Raw genomic sequence first — 20219 nt, forward strand, 5'->3', positions numbered from 1 at the left:
CTATCCACTCCCAGTCTCTAGTCAAGCCTAAGTTAATTGTATCCAGTTTGCAAATTAATTCCAATTCAGCAGTCTGTCATTGGAGTCTGTTTTTGAAGTCTTTTTGTTGTAATATTGCGACCTTTAGGTCCGTAATTGAGTGACCAGAGAGATTAAAGTGTTCTCCGACTGGTTTTTGAGTGTTCTAATTCTTGACGTCTGATTTGTGTCCATTTATTCTTTTACGTAGAGACTGTCCAGTTTGGCCAATGTACATGGCAGAGGGGCATTGCTGGCACATGATGGCATATATCACATTGGTGGATGTGCAGGTGAACGAGCCTCTGATAGTGTGGCTGATGTGATTAGGCCCTGTGATGGTGTCCCCTGAACAGACATGTGGACACAGTTGGCAATGGGCTTTGTTGCAAGGATAGGTTCCTGGGTTAGTGGTTCTGTTGTGTGGTGTGTGGTTGCTGGTGAGTATTTGGTTCAGGTTGGGGGGCTGTCTGTAAGCAAGGACTGGCCTGTCTCCCAAGATTTGTGAGAGTGATTGGTCGTCCTTCAGGATAGGTTGTAGATCCTTGATAATGTGTTGGAGACGTTTTAGTTGAGGGCTGAAGGTGACGGCTTGTGGCGTTCTGTTGTGTTCTTTGTTAGGCCTGTCCTGTAGTAGGTGACTTCTGGTACTCTTCTGGCTCTGTCAATCTGTTTATTCATTTCAGAAGGTCGGTAGTGTAGTTGTGTAAGAACGCTTGATAGAGATCTTGTAGGTGTTTGTCTCTGTCTGAGGGGTTGGAGCAAATGCGGTTGTATCGTAGAGCTTGGCTGTAGACAATGGATCGTGTGGTGTGGTCTGGATGGGAGCTGGAGGCATGTAGGTAGGCACAGCAGTCAGTAGGTTTCCGGTATAGGGTGGAGTTTATGTGACCATCGCTTATTAGCACCGTAGTGTCCAGGAAGTGGATCTCTTGTGTGGACTGGTCCAGGCTGAGGTTGATGGTGGGATGGAAATTGTTGAAATCATGGTGGAATTCCTTCAGGGCTTTTTTTCCATGGGTCCAGATGATGAAGATGTCATCAATGTAGCGCAAGTAGAGTAGGGGTGTTAGGGGACGAGAGCTGAGGAAGCGTTGTTCTAAATCAGCCACAAAAATATCGGCATACTGTGGGGCCATGCGGGTACCCATAGCAGTGCCGCTGATTTGAAGGTATACATTGTCCCCAAATGTGAAATAGTTGTGGGTGAGGACAAAGTCACAAAGTTCAGCCACCAGGTTTGCCGTTTCAGGAAGTTTCTTGAGCAAATGCTGTAGTTTCTTTTGGTAACCCTCAGTGGGATTAGAGGATAATGGCTTGTAGAAAGTGGTGTTGGAGAGCTGCCTAGCAGCCTCTTGTTCATATTCCGATCTATTCATGATGACGACAGCAACTCCTTTGTCAGCCTTTTTGATTATGATGCCTCAGCCTGGACCAGTCCACACAAGAGATGCTAGTTTTATGAGACACTCCTCTGTCAGGCTTATGTGATAAAGTAGGACAGTATCTCCAACTGAAGCTATAACTACTCTGCCTGTTTTGTCCACTTGCCTTGGTAGGGAATGAATTTTTAAAAATATTATTTACTGCTGCAGTGTGTTCTGTAGGCAGCTGTGGCCAGGTGTTTAAAGAGACAAGGTGAATGAGGTAATGCATTTTATTGGACCAACTTCTGTTGGTGAGAGAGACAAGTTTTCAAGCTTCCAGAGAGCTCTTCTTCAGGTCTGGTAAACTAACTCAGGGCATTTCTACACATACAATGCTGCAGAGGCGCAGCTGTACTGATGCAGCTGCGGTGCAGCTGGTGAAGACGCTCTGTGCAGATGGAAGAGAGCTCTGCAGCTGGCATAATAAAACCACCTCCGCATAGCCGAAGCTATGGTGGGAGAGTCTCTCCTGCCAACTTTCAGAGTAGCAGCCATGTTAGTCTGTATTCACAAAAAGAAAAGGAGTACTAGTGGCACCTTAGAGAAGAACCAATTTATTTGAGCATAAGCTTTCGTGAGCTACAGCTCACTTCATCGGATGCATTCAGTGAAAAATACAGTGGGGAGATTTATATACACAGAACATGAAAAAATGGGTGTTATCATACACACTGTAAGGAGAGTGATCACTTAAGATGAGCTATTACCAGCAGGAGAGCCTGGCTGGGGGAGGAGGAGAAAACCTTTTGTAGTGATAATCAAGGTGGGCCATTTCCAGCAGTTAACAGGATTGTCTGGGGAACGGTTGGGGGAGGGGGAGAATAAACATGGGGAAATAATTTTACTTTCTGTAATGACCCATCCAGTTGACAAGTCTGTAACGTTGCAGGCTGTTTTTACTGTTGCTATGATGAAGCAAACTAGGGTGGTAGTGGTTGAGTTAATATTCTTGTGTGGTTTATCTGCAGAGGTTAGCCTGACACATGAGGGAGAGAGAGATCGTGCTCTAGAACAGGGGTCTCAAACACGCGGCCCGTGTGAATCTTTAATTTTAACCTTAAATGTAGTCCCTTTCAAGTTGGATCTTTCTCATAAATGTGCAATGGCTGCATTTAAAAAGTTCATTCTGCTCCTACAGATATCACCCATTTCTGCCCGTATTCCTATTTTAAGGATACAGAGTATCCTTAAAATGGTAAAAAGAAAAGGAGTCCTTGTGGCACCTTAGAGACTAACCAATTTAAGCTCACGAAAGCTCATGCTCAAATAAATTGGTTAGTCTCTAAGGTGCCACAAGGACTCCTTTTCTTTTTGCGAATACAGACTAACACGGCTGTTACTCTGAAACTTAAAATGGTAATATCTATAAATCTGGAATGAACTTCCTAAATGCACTCACTGTACACACTTGCACAGCCAATACATACTGGTTAATGTGTTAATGAACACACAATAAACTTGAAGTCCACTCCTTTTTAAAAAAGTTTAGGTCACCTACTATCCTTGAAAATTTTTTGTTGTGTTTTTTTCCTTCAGTGCCTGTGTGAAAGGTCCACACAAATAAAAAGGGAACCTGGCTGTGGACAGGGAAACAGTAATGAAACATACACAGAATGCTATAAAGATGTCAGATGCACAAAGGTATTGGGGGGAAAAGCAGAAATATTTTTTCCTGTAAACCCAGTTGTTGGTTATAGGTGTTTCTAATAGCAAATAAAAAATGTTCATATGACACTTTTTTTTAAAGCTGATTATTTCCTTTTAAATCATCGTGCTTTGTGTATGAAACACACAAGCCCTTGCAGTGGGCATGTGATGGTGGGGCAAGAGCTGAGGCCACACCCCACTGGATAGTTCTGGGGCATCCTGTCAGCTAGTTGGGGTGCTCATCTTGGACAGCTTTTAACAAGTGCCACAATTGGTCTGCTGCCATCTAGAAAATTGACAGATGGAAGCAGACCTCCTCTACTCTACCGAACCTTTGTTATATAGCTTCACAATACCCCTTCAATGATGTAACATCTGTCTGATACAGAAGTATCTGTCCTTTGTCTTTGACAATTTTACATGACTAGATGTTTACATTTCTTCCTTGACCTCAGCAGGTGATTAATTTATACTCAGAAACAGGAGGATGAGTAGTAATTCTTATTGTTTTTCACCTAGCCAATAAAGGGGGTGGGTGTGTGTGTGTGTGTGTGTGTGTGTGTGTGTTATCCTATCCTCTTCTTTTGTATTATGGGAAAGGGCAAAGAGGGAGCACCTAAATGGCCCTTTCTATACACCATTTATTTTCCTTGTACTGTTCTAACTAAAAATTACTGTTCTTTCAAATCTTTCACATGGGAGACCCTGTCATCACTGTAGTATTTTCTGTTGCTATATGCAGACTTTTTCTATTTGTTTATTCCCCCACCCCCTATGCCTGGAAATTAGTTCTATAGTTTAAATTTAGAGATGACGCATCTTGGCATTTTGTTCTTGCAGGGGATGCACAAACAGTACATAGAGTTCATGAAGACAAAAAAAGACTGTTTAAGCAATAACTCCCAAATGTTTGCTGATTTTAGCATTAGAACAACCTTCAGGTTTTCTCTTCAGCCCTTGCCAGTAGGTGTCTCTGCAGTCAGTTGGAATTGGATGTAAAATATAAATAAAATCTAGGGATGTACAAACAATTCAGATAAGTTGCCAGCAGAAAAAGGAGAGGAAAGGGACTGGAAATGCGATTACCATCAGTGCTGTTGCCCTAGGTTAGGATTTCTTTCATTCTCTAAAAACAAATTTTCACTGCTTGCCTTCTTCTTTGCTTTAATTCTGCTTGTGAATATAGTAGCCAGAAATATGAATTAGAGCACTGCAGAATAAATGCTGACCTTTTGTCATAGCAGATTAAAAATAGTGCATCATTTCTTTGCTCTTCATATACTTTCCCAGGGGTACACTGGAATACTCCATGAATGTCCATTTAAAATGGCCTTCAGTCTTCAAAAGTAGTGAGTGGTGGTAATCTTCAGTGTTTATCTTTGTAGGATATTTATATACCTGCTGTTCTTCCTTCAGTAGCAGGAATTCAGGAACTTGAGACAGATAAGGAAAACTGATATCTACAGTATGTAGAAGTCTCTTCTCTTGCCTTTCTGCCTCTTGCCTTTTTCTTCTATCAAAAAAAGCCACCGCTGCTAAAGTCATGTCCCACCACTCTGAGGCTCTCACTCATTCACTCTTTTTTACAATTCCTCATTGGTTGCTGAAAGCAGAAGTGTTTATTTTAAAAATACATATCTTGAATGGCTAATCCATTTTCCGCCTTAATCCTGACCATCTAAAACGGTGAAGTTTTAAACTTAAACTAGTTCTAACTCCGTTAAGTGCGTAATGCTGTGCAGTATTGAAATCTCATGATTTTGCGAGGCCGTGGCTCATTAATTTTGAATGTTTGAGCTTGGCAGTATAATAAGTTCTCCAACAGAAGCATATTGGATGAGCACATCTATTCAGTGAGTACCCGCACTGAAATTCTAGATGGGAATGTACCTTTAAAAGAAATACAACCTTCTTCCCCACAGAAAGATACTTTTCCAGAAAACATTCCAGTTTTGATATTGTACTCATTATAACTTCCAGTCGCAATGTACTTATATGAGTGTGTCATTATTTGAAAGGAAAAAAAACCCTTAAAATATAGAGAAACTGTGTTCTCCATTATTTCTCTAATGCTAAATAAATCAGGTTTTGACTTTCGTTAGGTTGGAATGAATGGTTGACATTTTGACTGTAGTTTTAGAAAATTTAAAAGCTAATTAGTGCCGCCAAGTTCCGCATGTCTCTTTCAGTACATAATTTGTCGACTAATTCAGTGAGAACTTCTCAGGAGATCCATTATTCTGCATAGATTTTCCATCACTAAATTACATGCTCATGGGCCTGAATGGAAAATGACTTGTGAAAAGCTGTTTATGTAAAGTTTCTTTCTTGTATCAAAATTGGGATCTCTTGGTTACAAAGAAAAAACATCCTGAGTATACGAGATGGTGGCACTCATCTTTTTGAGTCAAAAGTTAAACAGGTTGGTGCAATAATATATCCTGCTGTAGGAGGTAGTGTCTATCTGATTTTACAAAACCCATATTTTACCCACTTGTAATCCTTAAATATCTTGTGGCAGTTTTTGGAAGGAGGAAAAGTATTAAGCACTGTATCCTAGATTAAATTTAACTTGGGTTATTATAGTTAACCTACCTAAAGTCCCACAACAATTTCAATTGGATTAGGAACATTTTATACATGCTTTACCTGGAACTTTCCCTTCTTGGAGTAATGAGGCCTACAGATCCAACACACTCTAATGGGTTGTTAACTTCAGAAAAAATTTGAATTACTGATTGGTACTCTATTTGTTTTTCATTTAATTCCTTGATCTGCAGAAGGATTGCTACTATTTAGTCTTAATGCTTAGTTTAAGATTCCTTGCCGATATACAGTGGACTTCCTTTACTGTGCAAATATCTTCAGTGGTGAGCTTTTCAAAGGTGGAGCCGCTCTTCCCCTGCTATTGATTGGTGGCTCTGGTCTGCCTCCTAGATGGTATATAGCAGAGACTCAGTAACGTCATGGGTCTGTGGACCTCATCTCAAATAAGAGAGACTATTTTCTTAGTCTTCTGTCTCAAACTGCTGGTTAAAATTGTTGTTCCCTGTTCAGTAGTTGCTGTGTTCCATCCCACAGGTGACTAGTCAAACCACCCCCATTTGTGTGCAGTTCTTTGAGATAAAAGGTACTAAAGAAGTACATACAACTGCATGTGTGTGTTATTTTACAACACTCATAGATGTGTTATGTGCTTCAAAAAACACCCATTAAAAGACAGGTCAATACAATGCAAATGACAGACAAAAGAGGAAGTATAGGGAGGACGGAAGGACAGATTACGGAAACATGACTCATTTTTTACATATGGGCGTGCCTGGTTGCATGTGGCTTTGGGGTTTGAATGCTTCTGTTGACTTGTATTATTGTGTGAACATATTTTCTCTTGGTATTATGACAGTAAGTGAGTTTCAGTAGAGAGGGGGAATCTTCATCATAGCTTATGCACAACTGGTTGGATCATTAGCTTCCCTGGGCCGGATCCTGATAGGGAGTGCGACGTGAATGCTGATCCTCCACCCCCACCCCACCCTCACTGCCCACGAGGAAGTGATATGAATGAGATGATAATGGAAGTTTGTTGGAAGGGTGTTAGGCTTCTACAAGGTTCTTATTCTGACTATAGCTACTGTTGGTTGGTTAGGAAACCACTGCTGAGTCTGAAAGGTATTTGAGTACTTCATAACACCATTGACAGGGCTGCCACGTGGCACACATCTAAGTGACACTCATGCATTTGGCAGCCACATCATGCTTCTAATAGCTCAGCTGAGATGTCACATCTGGCTGAGCTGGGGGGAAGACTGCAGGCGTGTTTTCTAGCAGCTACAGTGCATAGTCCTGGGGCAACAGCTGAGCAGGCAGCCAGAACTGCTCCTCTTTTGCTGCTCTCCTTGGTTGCTCAGGGACAGGAACAAGTGTCTGGGAAAGGACAGTGAGTGGCAGAACAAGCCCCAGGCTCTCCCCCTTACCCCAAGCTGCCTGTAGCAGCCCTGCTGCTGTCCGTCTCTCTTCCGGATCACGCAGTCTCCCTCCCCCCCACCCCCCCCCCCCCCGCGTGCAGTCAGTACGTGTCTCCAAAGTTGCCTTAATGGTACTCTTTTGACTTAGTACTTTTGATTGCCAAGTACCATCTTGTAAGAATCACATTTTTATTTTTTTCTCCATTGTTGTAACCTGAAAAACCATTTAATTCCATACCAAACTTTCTGCTGTTTATTACTGTTGTCCAAATATTATTTTGAAAGGTGCTTACTTAGTTCAAAATTAAACAGGAGTTTTAAAAATTACTTTGTGCATCAGCATTATTGTTACTGACACCAAAACTTGCAGTTTATTCATTTACTGCTGCCACAGAGACTACAATATTCTTTCTTTAGTGAGTTTGGGTGGTGGTTCAGAAGTTCAAAGGGATGGATTTAGTATGTCTGCCAAAAGTGTAAATCAATATTACAGTTATGTTCTGTTGGTTTTTCTCTTCAGATCTCATTAATGGAGCCCAGGAACAGTGTGAATTGCCTCCTATGGATGGCTTCCCTCACTGCGAGGGCAAAATAAAGGTAAGTGTGGTCTTCTGTTAATCTCTGCGTACATGTTATGTTTTTAAAATCCCATCTGTTGAAAGAGGCCATTGCTGAAACAGCTGTAGATTTATAGAGATAAGCAATTGAGATTAACGACAAGAATTCACAGAAGACAAGTACAGAAGATTACATGCCATTATGGCACGCCTTACCTGAAGCCATTGTAGTATTACTGCTGGAAGAAAATGGATGATGTCCCTTGTTAAGGCATGGGATAAAACACCAAATAGAGTCCTATAGTACTTGGGAGGCTTGTTGTGTATTGGTATTCTGTCCCTTAATAGTTTGACTACACATCAGATGAAATTCAAAAAATATTTAGGCCCTAGTCCTACACAAGTTTAGGTATGTGAATAATCATATACACATGAATAATCCCATTGAACTCTGTGCACAACCAGAACCATAGATGGTAAACCCATTGGGCCAAGGTCCTTGCCATATCTCTGAAGTGCCTACTTTGTTGTTGGCTGTTTATATATATTTTAATTAGCAAATACTGAAAACTGTCCATTTCTTACTCAACCCAAAAACATTGAAAAATGTCAGTAATACATATTTTCTGGTAGAATTTTTCATTTTTTTTTTAAATTGTAACTTGAAGGGCCAGTGAAACTGATTAGTGTTTTTAAAAAATGTAAATTCCTCTTGCTTCATTCATAAAAATATATATAAAATACATATAAATATTAAATATAATTAAATATAATATATATATAATATATATATAAATATAATGAAATGAAATATAAAAATTTGTTTCTGAAATGGTTTCAGATGTGATATATATTTTGATTATATCCTTGGAATGTGAGATTTTTTTAAAATTTTCTACTAAATCAATAAAAGTACTGGGAAATAAATATTGATATTTATTGTAAATTCACTTTTAAAAAAAATCAAACTCTCCCTGGCTTATATGAGCTCGGTGACTTCAGTTTTGAACAACATGGACGAACTGGTTGCAAAACTGCTAAACAATTTGTCATTTGAATGCTAAATTGCTAATTTATAGTCCTAAAGAACAATTTATTTTTGGTTACTTTTTCTGATGACTTTGCCAGAACAACTAGTTCTAGGTAGTTCTTCATTAAAAGATTTTTTTTAAGTGAATTCTTTACTTGTGTAAAGACGCCAGACTGATAGCACTGGGGACTGAAGTGATCTGTTTGACCATAGAACAAGTGCAACATGTTCAGAGGTATGTAAGCAACATCCTGCCACCAGCACGCCTCTATCTTGATCTGGAGAGTGTATGCAAGTCTCCATTCAGTCTTTGGTCTCTGTTATCTGGCTGCCAGTTAGCGCTTAATATAGTCATCCGTGTAGTGTAGTGTAGTGACCTAGCATTAGTGGCTTAGAGATAATCAACTCATTTCTTATAGTCTGCAGTACAGTTTCCACAGCTTCTGTCACTACTGATTTTAATCTTGTTTCATCTATTGACATAGCTTTTCCCCCTCCTAAATTGAGTTCTGATGAAAACATGGCTTTTTAAAGTTAACGGATACACACAAGCCTTAAACCTAACAGACTGGCTATTTTTGTTTTGTTTCAGTGGATGAAAGATATGTGGCGATCGGATCCATGTTATGCAAGTTACGGTGTGGATGGGTCTACGTGCTCCTTTTTTATTTACCTCAGTGAGGTCAGTAAGTCTATCTTCAAGTGCATGAAACCTACAGTAAGGGAGCACTAAAATGTCTCAGTATTTATGGATAATTACTTGTACAATTCATGTGGGAAAAGGAGAACAGATCTTTTACAGGAGTTCTGTGAGGAGATAGAGAGAAACTAAAATGATTCCAAAGGGAGTTGCTAGTATTTAGAGCTCCCTAGGTATGTCTGCCTTAGAGAATTGTACTGTTACAATATCAGTGGGATTGTACTGATTTAAGCAGCAACTGTGCAATGAGTCCACACTAACCATCCTGTTTCATCTGTAATTTACCCCACACATGGTGCTTTAATCAGCTGTTGTAGGTGCATAGCCCTCTTGATATCTATCCCTTAGTTTCCAATACAGATTCCTGAAGCAGTGGATTCTGGGAGATTTGGAAAAGGCTTTTGCAAACCCAGAGAATACTTAGATTGTAAAACTAAGGGGTGTGACTTCCTGGGAAGCACAACTATTTTTGTAATGTATCCTCTACAGTTGAAACTCAGTCTTTGCTCAAAGAGGGAGTTTTTGCTGAAGGTCCTGAAAATTCATTGCAAGTCTCATCTCATTGCTCTCATGCAGCCCAGGTTAGTTAGTGCAAGGTGTACCAGAAGCAATACCTGGAGAGAGCCAGAGCCCAGCACCACCTCAAATTCAGTTTGTAGCTTTCACCAAAATTCTCGAGGGCGACTCTGTCAAGTCTTTGGCCTTTCATACTTTCTGAATTCGATTTAATGTCATTGTTCTCTATTAAATCTGCCAATTATTAATAACAGCTCTCTAATGATTCCAGGCAGTGATGTGGTAAAAAGGCTAAAATTTCCAGAAGTGAACAGATGAAGATTAATTAATGAAATGCTTTCAAGGGTTTTCTCCTTATGGAATTCAGTTGTTCTCTCCTCCTATATACTACATTACAGGTGTTAGGTATCTCCTTTATCTTGTAAGCCAAGGTTTCTTGAGTGCTTGGTTTTGGTTTTTCTCTTTTAAAGTTTTTTTTTTTTTTGCATTGAACTTAAGGCTTTGTCTTTCATTACTTTTGTCTCCAGCTTGTTTTTTCCTCCCATGTTGTTACCACTCTTTGTTGCCCTTCTGGAAGGCAGGTATAATTTGCTGGCTAAACACTGTGTGGCAGGGAAAGTTCCCTTTCCAGCTCTGTCGCTGACTTCTCGTGTGGCTTTGGGCAAGTCACGTGATCTCTCTCTATCTCGCATTCCCTATCTATAAAATGAGCTGCCTACCTCAAAGGGGCGTTTGTGAGCCTCAATCATTCATGCTTGTAAAGAGCTTTCAGATCTGCTGAGAGAAATATAGAGCTGGAAGGGACCTCAAGAGGTCAACTACATCTTCTGAGGCAAGACATGTATACCTTGAGCATCCCTGACAGGTATTTATCCAACCTATTCTTAAAAAACTCCAGTGATGGGGATTCTACAACCTCCTTTGGTAATCTATTCCAATATTTAATTATGCTTATAATTAAAAAGCTTTTCCTAATAGGTAACCAAAATCTGCCTTGCTGCAGATTAAGCCAATTAATTCTTATCCTACCTTTAGTGACCACGGAGAAAAATTGATCACCTTCCTCTTTATAAAAGCTCTTAATGTGTTTGAAGACTGTTATCCAGTCCCCTTTCAGTCTTCTTTGCTCAAGACTAAATGTGCCCAACTTTTTAACCTTTTTTCATTGGTCAGCTTTTCTAAACCTTTGATCATTTTTGTTGCTCTCCTCTGGACTCTCTCCAGTTTGTCCACATCTTTCTTAAAGTTGGGTGCCCAAAACTGAACAGGTTTCAGAGTAACAGCCGTGTTAGTCTGTATTCGCAAAAAGAAAAGGAGTACTTGTGGCACCTTAGAGACTAACCAATTTATTTTAGCATGAGCTTTCGTGAGCTACAGCTATGTACAGTATGTATCTGATGAAGTGAGCTGTAGCTCACGAAAGCTCATGCTAAAATAAATTGGTTAGTCTCTAAGGTGCCACAAGTACTCCTTTTCTTTTTGCAAAACTGAACAGTTTCCCGACTGAGACTGAGTAGAGTAGGATGATTACCTTTATGTCTTAGGGCTTGTCTATGCTTAACAGCTAAATTGGCACTGCTGCAATCGATGCAGAGTTGTCGATTTAGCAGGTCTGGTGAAGACAAGCTAAAATCAATGGCAGAGCGCTCTCCCGTTGACTTCTGTACTCCACCTTCCTGAGAAGCATAAGATAACTTAGGTCGATTTATAGCTTTAGTGTAGACCAGCCCTTGCTTATTACATGTGAGTTAATACACCCCAGAATGGCACTAGCCTCTTTTGCAACTGCGTCATACAGTTGGCTCATGTTTAATTTGTGAGCCATTATAACCTTGTTGGTAATCAATAATCAGTGATCAATAATTTGTCAATAATCAATGAGCAATTAATTGATAAGCAATCATTGATAACAATTTTAACTGTGATTGTTTAATCTTGAGGCTGGATTAGTTTGATAACAAACCTTAGATGAGTCAGCTTTGGATGGATTTATTGATTTAACACTTAGTAAAGACAGCACATATTCAGAGAAGCATACAGTTACCATCAGCTGCAGAACACCTTACCTGTAATTCTGTGATAGACTGTGTACAGTCTTCAGATGGTCTTACTTCCCCTATGATTAAGGCTAAGATTTTGTCATGGGTATTTTTAGTAAAAGTCACAAACAAGTCACGGACAATAATGAAAAATTCATGGAAGCCCGTGACCTGTCCCTGACTTTTACTAAAAACATCCATGACAAAATGGGGAGCCTGGGTAGCTGTGGACAGACTGGGAGCTCCAGGGGACCCCACAACCCCTGGGGATTCGGAGCTCCAGGGTCCCCCTTCGCTGGCAGTTCCAAGCTCTGGGGGTGTCCGCCTGGCAGTGACCCTGCAGCTCCCAGCCATTGCTGGCTGAAGTCACGGCGGTCTTTGGAAGTCAGATTCCATGACTTCCGTGACCTCCATGACTAAATCGCAGCCCTACCTGTAATATAAGGGCAATTATACCTTTTATTATGTATCATTCTGGTCCTTGTCTGTTTCCTCTTTTTGGTACACACTTCTTATCTTAAGCTATTTCCAAGGTTCCCTGTTCCATTACAACTTCCCAAGTATCTCAACATCTGTTGGTTTGTCATTATTTATGCCCCTTTTAAGGACTTTAAAGTAGTGTAAGTCAATGTGAGTATCATGCAGTGTTTGATTTTTCCATTGTATATGTATATACTTGAAATGAGAGAGGCTGCAGATAGATACCATGGCGAATTTAATTACCTCCGGTATTAAATGTTATACAAACCTTTTGCATCACAGTTCATTAAGGTAATATTTTTATATCCTATTAACACTTTGGTACTTGTGAGAGATCTCTTCCCTCCTAGGTAATGCTACAACAAGCAGTTTTCTTAAAGTCTTTTAGTATAGTACATTAATAGTCTCTAACCCTTGCAGATCTTACAGCATTTCCTAGCTTTGTCAAAGACCATACTCTTTGAAATACGTAGACTATGAAACTCATTGTAGTTTATAGTACAAATGTAGTTCGAGTCAGATGGCCAGCCCTGGATCATCACACCTCGTTGGAAACACTTTCACAGATTTTAAGGCCATTAGACCATCTTGTCTGACCTCATGTACAGCACATGCCATAGAACTTCACCCCTGCATTGAGTTCAATAATTTGTGACTCAAATGTGTCTTGGTGAACCATTGCTTTCAAATAAGATACGGTTAATAAATAAAATATTAAGCTATTGTATTGGGTATGAAGCAAGATGGGTTTTATGCAGCATGTGTTCTTGGGGGGGAGGGCAAATCTTATTTTTCAGCCTTTCACATCTGGAAGGATGAATGTGCATGTAACCTAAATGGTAGGTGAGGTGGCTAAGGTTCATTAGGTAACTATACATTTATAGATGCCTTGGATATAAGGTAGAATATAACAGAATCATTTACGAATTACATAATTAACCCATTATGAGTGTAAGGCACTATCAAAAAGTTTATGCAAATATATAATTTTAGATATGTTTAATCTCCCTCTATTTTTATAAATAGGCTTTTCTGCTACCTGAAATATTTTGGAAAATTAATTTATTTTTCCTTACACTCAAAGAGGAGATTTGTTCAATCAGTCTTGTACAAGACAACATATATTTCTAATATCAATTTGTACATGTTGCTTCCATTGTAATTACTATGGTAGCTTAAGAGGTTAAGTGATTGGCAAGGATTTAGGCTGTTTGCAGACTTTTATTTCAAATGACTTTTTAAGTAACACTGATGAATTTGTGTGATTTTTGTGCTTCATAGCAGAACAGAAGAACAGTTCTTTACTCATCAATTTGTTTTTTGTATTTAGGGAAGAACTGACGGAAAGTCTTTGCTTTTAGAGTTCTCCCTTGACAGTATGTAAAACTAATATTGGTTGAACATGCTATTAACCTTGAGTTCAAATTCAGCATACTTAATCCCATGATTAATGCCCAACAGCAAAAGTTGAAAGCTTAAATGTTTGTGAATGCAAGCATGAAATGAAATTCAAATAACCACTACGATGGTTTGGATTTATGAGCTGTGTTGGCTGCTAAAGATAACTTGGAAATGGTGTTGCACAGAGTAATTTGTCAAAGTGGGCCATGATGGAGAATTGATGGTTTATGATACGGGTGAAAAGCTGAATGATAAATTTGGCTACAGAACTCTGAGTGATGGGTAGAGGGAAGAGGGCAGCCACCTTAAAATATTAAAATGTATTACTGTAGCAGGAAAAAAAACGTTGCTTTTTAAAGGTTTTTTCAATTCCACCTTAAAGATCACTATATAGAAATAATATAATTGATTATACATGTGCCAATATTTTGGAAGTGACAAAACATATATGTATTAGACCTGAGTATATTCTCCCCTTGTTCTCTAACGGCCTCTGTAATCTCGTATGACAAGTGTGTACCTTTTTTTAGATCTCTCCTCAGAATGCACTGCTTCCATGAAACCCCCTTCAGTAGTAATATGGTTTGTATTTATAGATCTCAGAACGCTTTATAAAAGTTCCTGCATATCGCTCTTCACTTTAGACTGTGAAACCGGAGCAGGAAGGTGAAGTGACTTGCCCAAAGTCACCCGGCAACTTAGAGGCACACCTAGGATTTAGAGCTGGTTGGAACATTTTTGACAAAACCAATTTTGTTTGTGAAAATCATGATAATTTCAATGGCATTCGTTACAAAAAATAATTTTTAAATTAGAAATTCCATTTTTGAATATTTTGCTTTGGAAGGATTGCATTTCAAAATGAATTTTTTAAGTTGAAATTTATTTTGTTTTTTATTTTTATATTGTCAATACATATCAATAGTAATACTGCATAATGACATGTCAAGTCATGTTGTATTGTGCACGACTGTTACTGTCATAATATGACATAATACAATAGTTGATATCTTCTGTTAGTTTATATTATTTTTAAAACTATTAAGGGCAACTGCTACTTAGTACCAAATGAAACATCTTATTTTCTAGATTGGAGTCTCCTGTTTGTGTTGTAATGAAACAGTGTGACCCTTTGATCTAGAATATAAGATAAACCCTCATTGAATTAATTAGAGGAGCAGCTGTTTTCAATATCCTAATGATAACTTGAAGTTGTTTTTCTAGGATACTGAAAATAGTTGCTCCCCTAAGTTTAAAAATAATTAACGATTCTAGATATTAGGGACTAAATATGTCTATTTCTTTGGGATAAAAACTCACCCTTTAAAAAAAAATTGGCTTGTTTTTCACAACATAATTTTTCGCTTACATTTTCAAAATAACCAATTGGTCAAAACACCAAAATTTTACCATGTACTGTCACTGATTCAGCTATGAGTTTCAGGAATGACTTTGCTTCTGGGCAAAATGGTATCTTTGGAAATTCATGATTTATTCAGTGGAAAAACTGTATTTCCATTAGAAAATCACAGGTCTCATCAAAAAATTGTAAGGAAAATAAAAAAACAAATGAAAAAGTAAATATTTTTGCTCATTGCCCGCTGAGTTTTTATTTCACACAGCCCCCTTTAGTCTTCACCTGTTTACTCACTTTCCTATGCGGGCACTAATCCCATCTCTGAAGCAGCCTTTTTGCTTCATTTGGAAGCCCGCCAATAGCTTTGAGGTGAGTGAGGTGATTTGTATTTCTTCCCAGCTGTTAGGTAATGTCAAAATAGTGTCATGAAGGATATGCCCTTACTCAGACAAACTTGGTTAAATAACATTTCAGTCTGAGACTTATAGGAAGGAAAGAATAGGCCATAACGTCAGCGGATTTCTGTAACACTTTGTGCCTAAAGCATATCTGACACTCCTTTAGTGGGCCACTAGAAGGTGATAACCATATTCAATATCTCATGGAGAGAAGGATGATTCAGTAGTTTGAGCATATTAGCCTTGGATTTGGGTTCAGTTCCTTGCACCACCACCATTTCCTTAGTCTCTCTCTGCCTCAGTTTCCCATCTGTAAAATGGGACTAGTGCTTGTCTACCTCACAGGGGTGTTGAGGATAAATGTTAACAAATGTTAGATGCCCAAATACTATCGTAATGGGCATCTAAGTTGGATCACTAGTGTGTGCAACAGGGGCATAGCCATGGGTGGGCCTGGGTGGGCTGGGGCCTCCCGAATCCACAGGCTGGGACTCCTGACCCCGGCTTGGTGTCCATCAGCCCAGCCACATGGCGCATCCCTCTCCTGCCGGCGCCACACACTGCTGCCCTGGTCTCCGGCCCCTAACAATGGGGTCGGAGACTGGGGCAATAGTACACGGCGCCGGCAGGAGAGAGATGTGCCATGTGGCTGGGTTAACAGACACCGAGCCAGGGGCAGGAGAGATGGATGGAGCTCGACCCCCTCCGCCCTATGGGTGCACTCTGTAACTTGTGTGTCCTGAGCAGCCTTCTCTTCAGCTGCCTGCTGAGCAGTAAGGGCTAGTTGGAGGGGGTAGGAAGAAAGCGGCCAACCATCTCTCCTGCCTCCCTCCCCAGGGCATTGGATTCCTCCTGCCCCCTCTCCCAATCCCTCCTGCCATCCCTCCCGCCCACCCGTCATTGGCTGCCCCACCTGAAAACCGTGGCCCACCCACTGTTCCTGTCCTCCTGATGCCACTGGTGTGCAAAGTATTCTAAGAAGTACCTTTTGAACTTTTCTGAAAGGCAGTTATTTACAGAGACGCTCTCATGATAGGTAATGTGGCTACGTGTTGGGGGGCCATTGGAGAGGAACATCTGTGTTCAATTTCAAGAAATTAAACTTTCCCTAAGGCTAATTTGTGGCGGGTGATTTTTAGAGCAAGTCACTTAGCCTTTCTGTGCCTCAGTTCAGTTCTCTGTTTAATGGGGATAATAGCACTTCCCTGCCTCACGGGTATTGAGAATAAATACATTAACGATTGTGAGTCGCTTAAATACTACTGTAATGTGTGACTTAAAAGTACAGTGGAGGATTTGTTTTTTAATTCACATACTAGACATACACCACTACTTCTCCGTTCTTAGCATTTCTTCTCCAGTCAGTTAAAGATCAAAATACAAATGCCAATCAAGAAAATGGGAAAGGCTGCAATTATCATAAATGTGTGCAACAGAATCATACGGTAGCTCAGTCATGGACCATATGCTTTCAGCTGCTGCTGTCTCCTTTTTAAAAGGTATCCTGAGTAACTGAGGTCTGTAACAGCCACATCCAGAAAGTGGCTGCTTCCTCAGAGTGCTCCAAATCTGGCTGTATGAGTTGTACATTTCATTCTACTGTATTAGCCAGCCAAACAGTCTTCTAGCTTGCCATCTGCGATTGCTAAGGGGGGCTGAATACTCCTTACAGTGGGTAGTCATAATTGGCCAAATGTTGAACACAACTATTTCCAACGTCTGAAACAGAGATTGGTCAGGGCATACTTAGATAAGCCACATCTCTGATATGAGCAGTCTTGTAACACCAACTTCTCAATAACCTTAAAGACTAACAGATTTATTTGGGCATAAGCTTTTGTGGGTAAAACACCACTTCTTCAGATGCATGGAGTGAACATTACAAATGCAGGCATTATATAATGATACATGAAGTCACACTCCTAGCTCTTATATACCAGATAATATAGATACTGAGAATGTCACGAGAAGGTTGGAAACAAAGAAAAAGGTTGCTGTTTGTTATTTACTGTTTATTTCGGGTAAGGGAAATAAGGGAACAGAGGAAGGAGAAGATGAGTAAAACCAGAGACATACATCAAAAATAACAAAAGACATTTGGAAAAACTTGTACTGAATGTGGCTTAAATGCTACAGAAAAAAATGAGGACAGGATGAGATCTCTACTCTCAGAACATAAGGAGCAATGAGATCTGAATGATTCACCCACAGAGACTGAGAACAAGTAAGATGTACGCTTAGAGAGAGAGACAGTCTGGTGCTGATCCAAGTGAAGTAGCCATAAAGCTTTAACTGGTCAAGTCACACCAGAAGTGTATCACTTAAAGTTTAGAAACCTCAATAAAGCTGGTAGATCACAGGGATTATGTTCATAAAATGGTGGATTATTTGAGGAAATGGATAAAAAGTAAAGGGACAGAAGCATAACAAGTTGGTAGATCTAACTGCTCAGGAGCAGTTCTATGGTATCTGCCCAGCTGTGTGAGAGAAATCCCCAGCTTCTGTTGCAGAGGCAGCTGACTCGTACTTACTAGCAAGACCCTACATAGAGTGCAGGGCACAAAGGGAAGACCAAAAGCCTGTACTAAAAGGGGCACACCAGTTTGTTCCCGGGGGAAGAAGAAGGGAGGAGAATGGCTAAGCCCACATCACCCTAGTACTGGTCACCTTCTGATAACCCTAATTATTGGACCTGAGGCCAAGAGGAAGGCCCAAGAAAACATTACTCATGTGGGTCCCTTGAACACACGAAAAGCAATGGGGATCCAAATACAGGCCCCAGTCTGTCCAGATTAATGCAGGTACCCTTGAGTCAGAGACTTGATTGAGGACCTAGAGAGGTCTGAGCAGAATATGGTGCCTAAGTGACAGGCCAGAGGGTAGTGTTGTTCACAGTGATCAAGAAAGAAGGTGGTAGGGAGAATTTTGGGGTGAAAAATTAAGAGCTCAGTTTTAGTTATACTGAGCATGAGCTGACTGCTAAACACTCCTCTGCCACCAATGAAGTCTCTGACTCGAGGGTAGCTGCATTAACCTGGACAGACTGGGGCCTGTATTTGGGTTCCCATATGACCCTGAAGGAGAGAGGAAGTCTGTACATTGATTCTAGGAAGAGAGGGATGAAAGCTGAGAGGGATGAAACCAGCCAGTCAGGAAGACTATTTTAGCAGTAGCATGCTGAGAGACTTGCGAGTGCAAGGCACAGGTGTGTGAGGCAAGAAGGAAGGTGTTTGTAACAGCAAAGGTGAGAGATGACAAAACAAGGATCAAGGTTTTGGAAGCTGGAACAGAAAGAAAGGGATGAATTTTGGAGATAATTAAAGAACCAGTAGGATTTAGCATTGGCCAGAATCTGCAGGAAAGGCGGAGAGAGGGATCAAAAGTGACACCAAGATTGTAGGTCTTGTTTTGCAGACAGACATTAATAATTAGCATGTGTATAGGACCTTTATTGTTTTTGTTTTCTCTTTAATGCTTTCACCTTTAAGAAGAAATGTATTTTGCTTTGTGTTCATTGTAACCAAAGTACCCTATTATAGCCCCTGGAGAGAGATTAACCACAGATGCTGGACCCAGATCATGCCATCTGGGGAATAAAGGTGGGGGAATAACAGTTTGCATAGAGACTGCAAACCTATATCCCCAATCTGGAGAGAGATAGAGGCAGGCCACTGAGAGCCTGAAACCTTAAGTGGGTGCCCTCGAGGCAGACCGGAGAGGACCAAAGGCGCACTAATCCCAGAAACTGTGACAATTGCAACCTCTTCATATCTCACCCTCTCTAGCTCCTGGCTCTCATACAAACCTGTATCCTTCATCTGAGGCTGCTTGTGCAGCTGTCTTCTCTATGGAAGCATCTCCATTAACAAACTCTGCCCTGGATCAGACCTGTTCCTGCTGCTGCCAATGCCTCCCCCTTTCCACTCTTCCTCTTTTGAACAGCTCTGTATCGTACATTCTCTCTTCCCCCAGTCCATGTTGCTGTCCCCATCCACCTAACTCCTCCCCATCAGCCTTCCTCTCTGATTTCAGCTCATGAATCTCTCCTCTCATGCTTGTCTTCAGTGACTCCAACTTCCATGTTGATAACCCTGCTGACCCCTTAGCTGCAAGTATCCTTGCCCTCATCTCTTCTTTTGCTGTGCAGCCCTGATTCAACTCTCCTGCTAGTCAAAGAGATCATTCACTTGGCTTGGTCCTCACCAGTCACTGTGCTCTCCCTTTCTCTGCTCTCTCTGTTCCTGAGTTCTCCCTCTCTGCCCATCACCCGTTCTCTTTATCATTATCCATCAGCCCCTCCCCCACCACACAGTCACATGACCTTTCCATGACTTCCAAACCCTCAGCCTTCTTTCCCTGCTGTCTCTTATCTATCTTCCACCCCACCCCCCTGCAACACCTTCTTCTCCCTTCTATCACAGATACAGGTGTTTATCTGCTCTCCTCCTCAAATCCCTCCACTTGCCCCACTGACCCCATACCATCTCCCAGGAACCCATCCTCATCCCCTCCCTTACTTTTCTCCTTAACCTCTCTCACTCCTCTGGCTCCTTCTGTTCACAATACAATCATGTTTTAGTCTCTCCAATCTTAAAATCATCCCACCCTTGATGGCACTTACTTCTCCAGCCAGCACCACCCCATCTCCCTTCTCCTCTTCATTTATAAGCTCACTGACTGCACT

The 20219-nt window shown here is 40.6% G+C and overlaps 1 protein-coding gene across 1 annotated transcript in view; it reads left to right on the plus strand.

Moving 5' to 3' along the window:
- Positions 1 to 20219, plus strand: part of MGAT5 (alpha-1,6-mannosylglycoprotein 6-beta-N-acetylglucosaminyltransferase) — a 232462-nt gene that overhangs the window by 118714 nt on the left and 93529 nt on the right. The window contains exons 4-5 of the mRNA XM_077829937.1: positions 7578 to 7654; positions 9237 to 9326. Coding sequence (XP_077686063.1) covers positions 7578 to 7654; positions 9237 to 9326 — 167 coding nt within the window. The remainder of the gene's footprint in view (positions 1 to 7577; positions 7655 to 9236; positions 9327 to 20219) is intronic.

This window comes from Eretmochelys imbricata, chromosome 11 (assembly GCF_965152235.1).
Source record: "Eretmochelys imbricata isolate rEreImb1 chromosome 11, rEreImb1.hap1, whole genome shotgun sequence".
NCBI classification, from domain to species: Eukaryota; Metazoa; Chordata; order Testudines; family Cheloniidae; genus Eretmochelys; species Eretmochelys imbricata.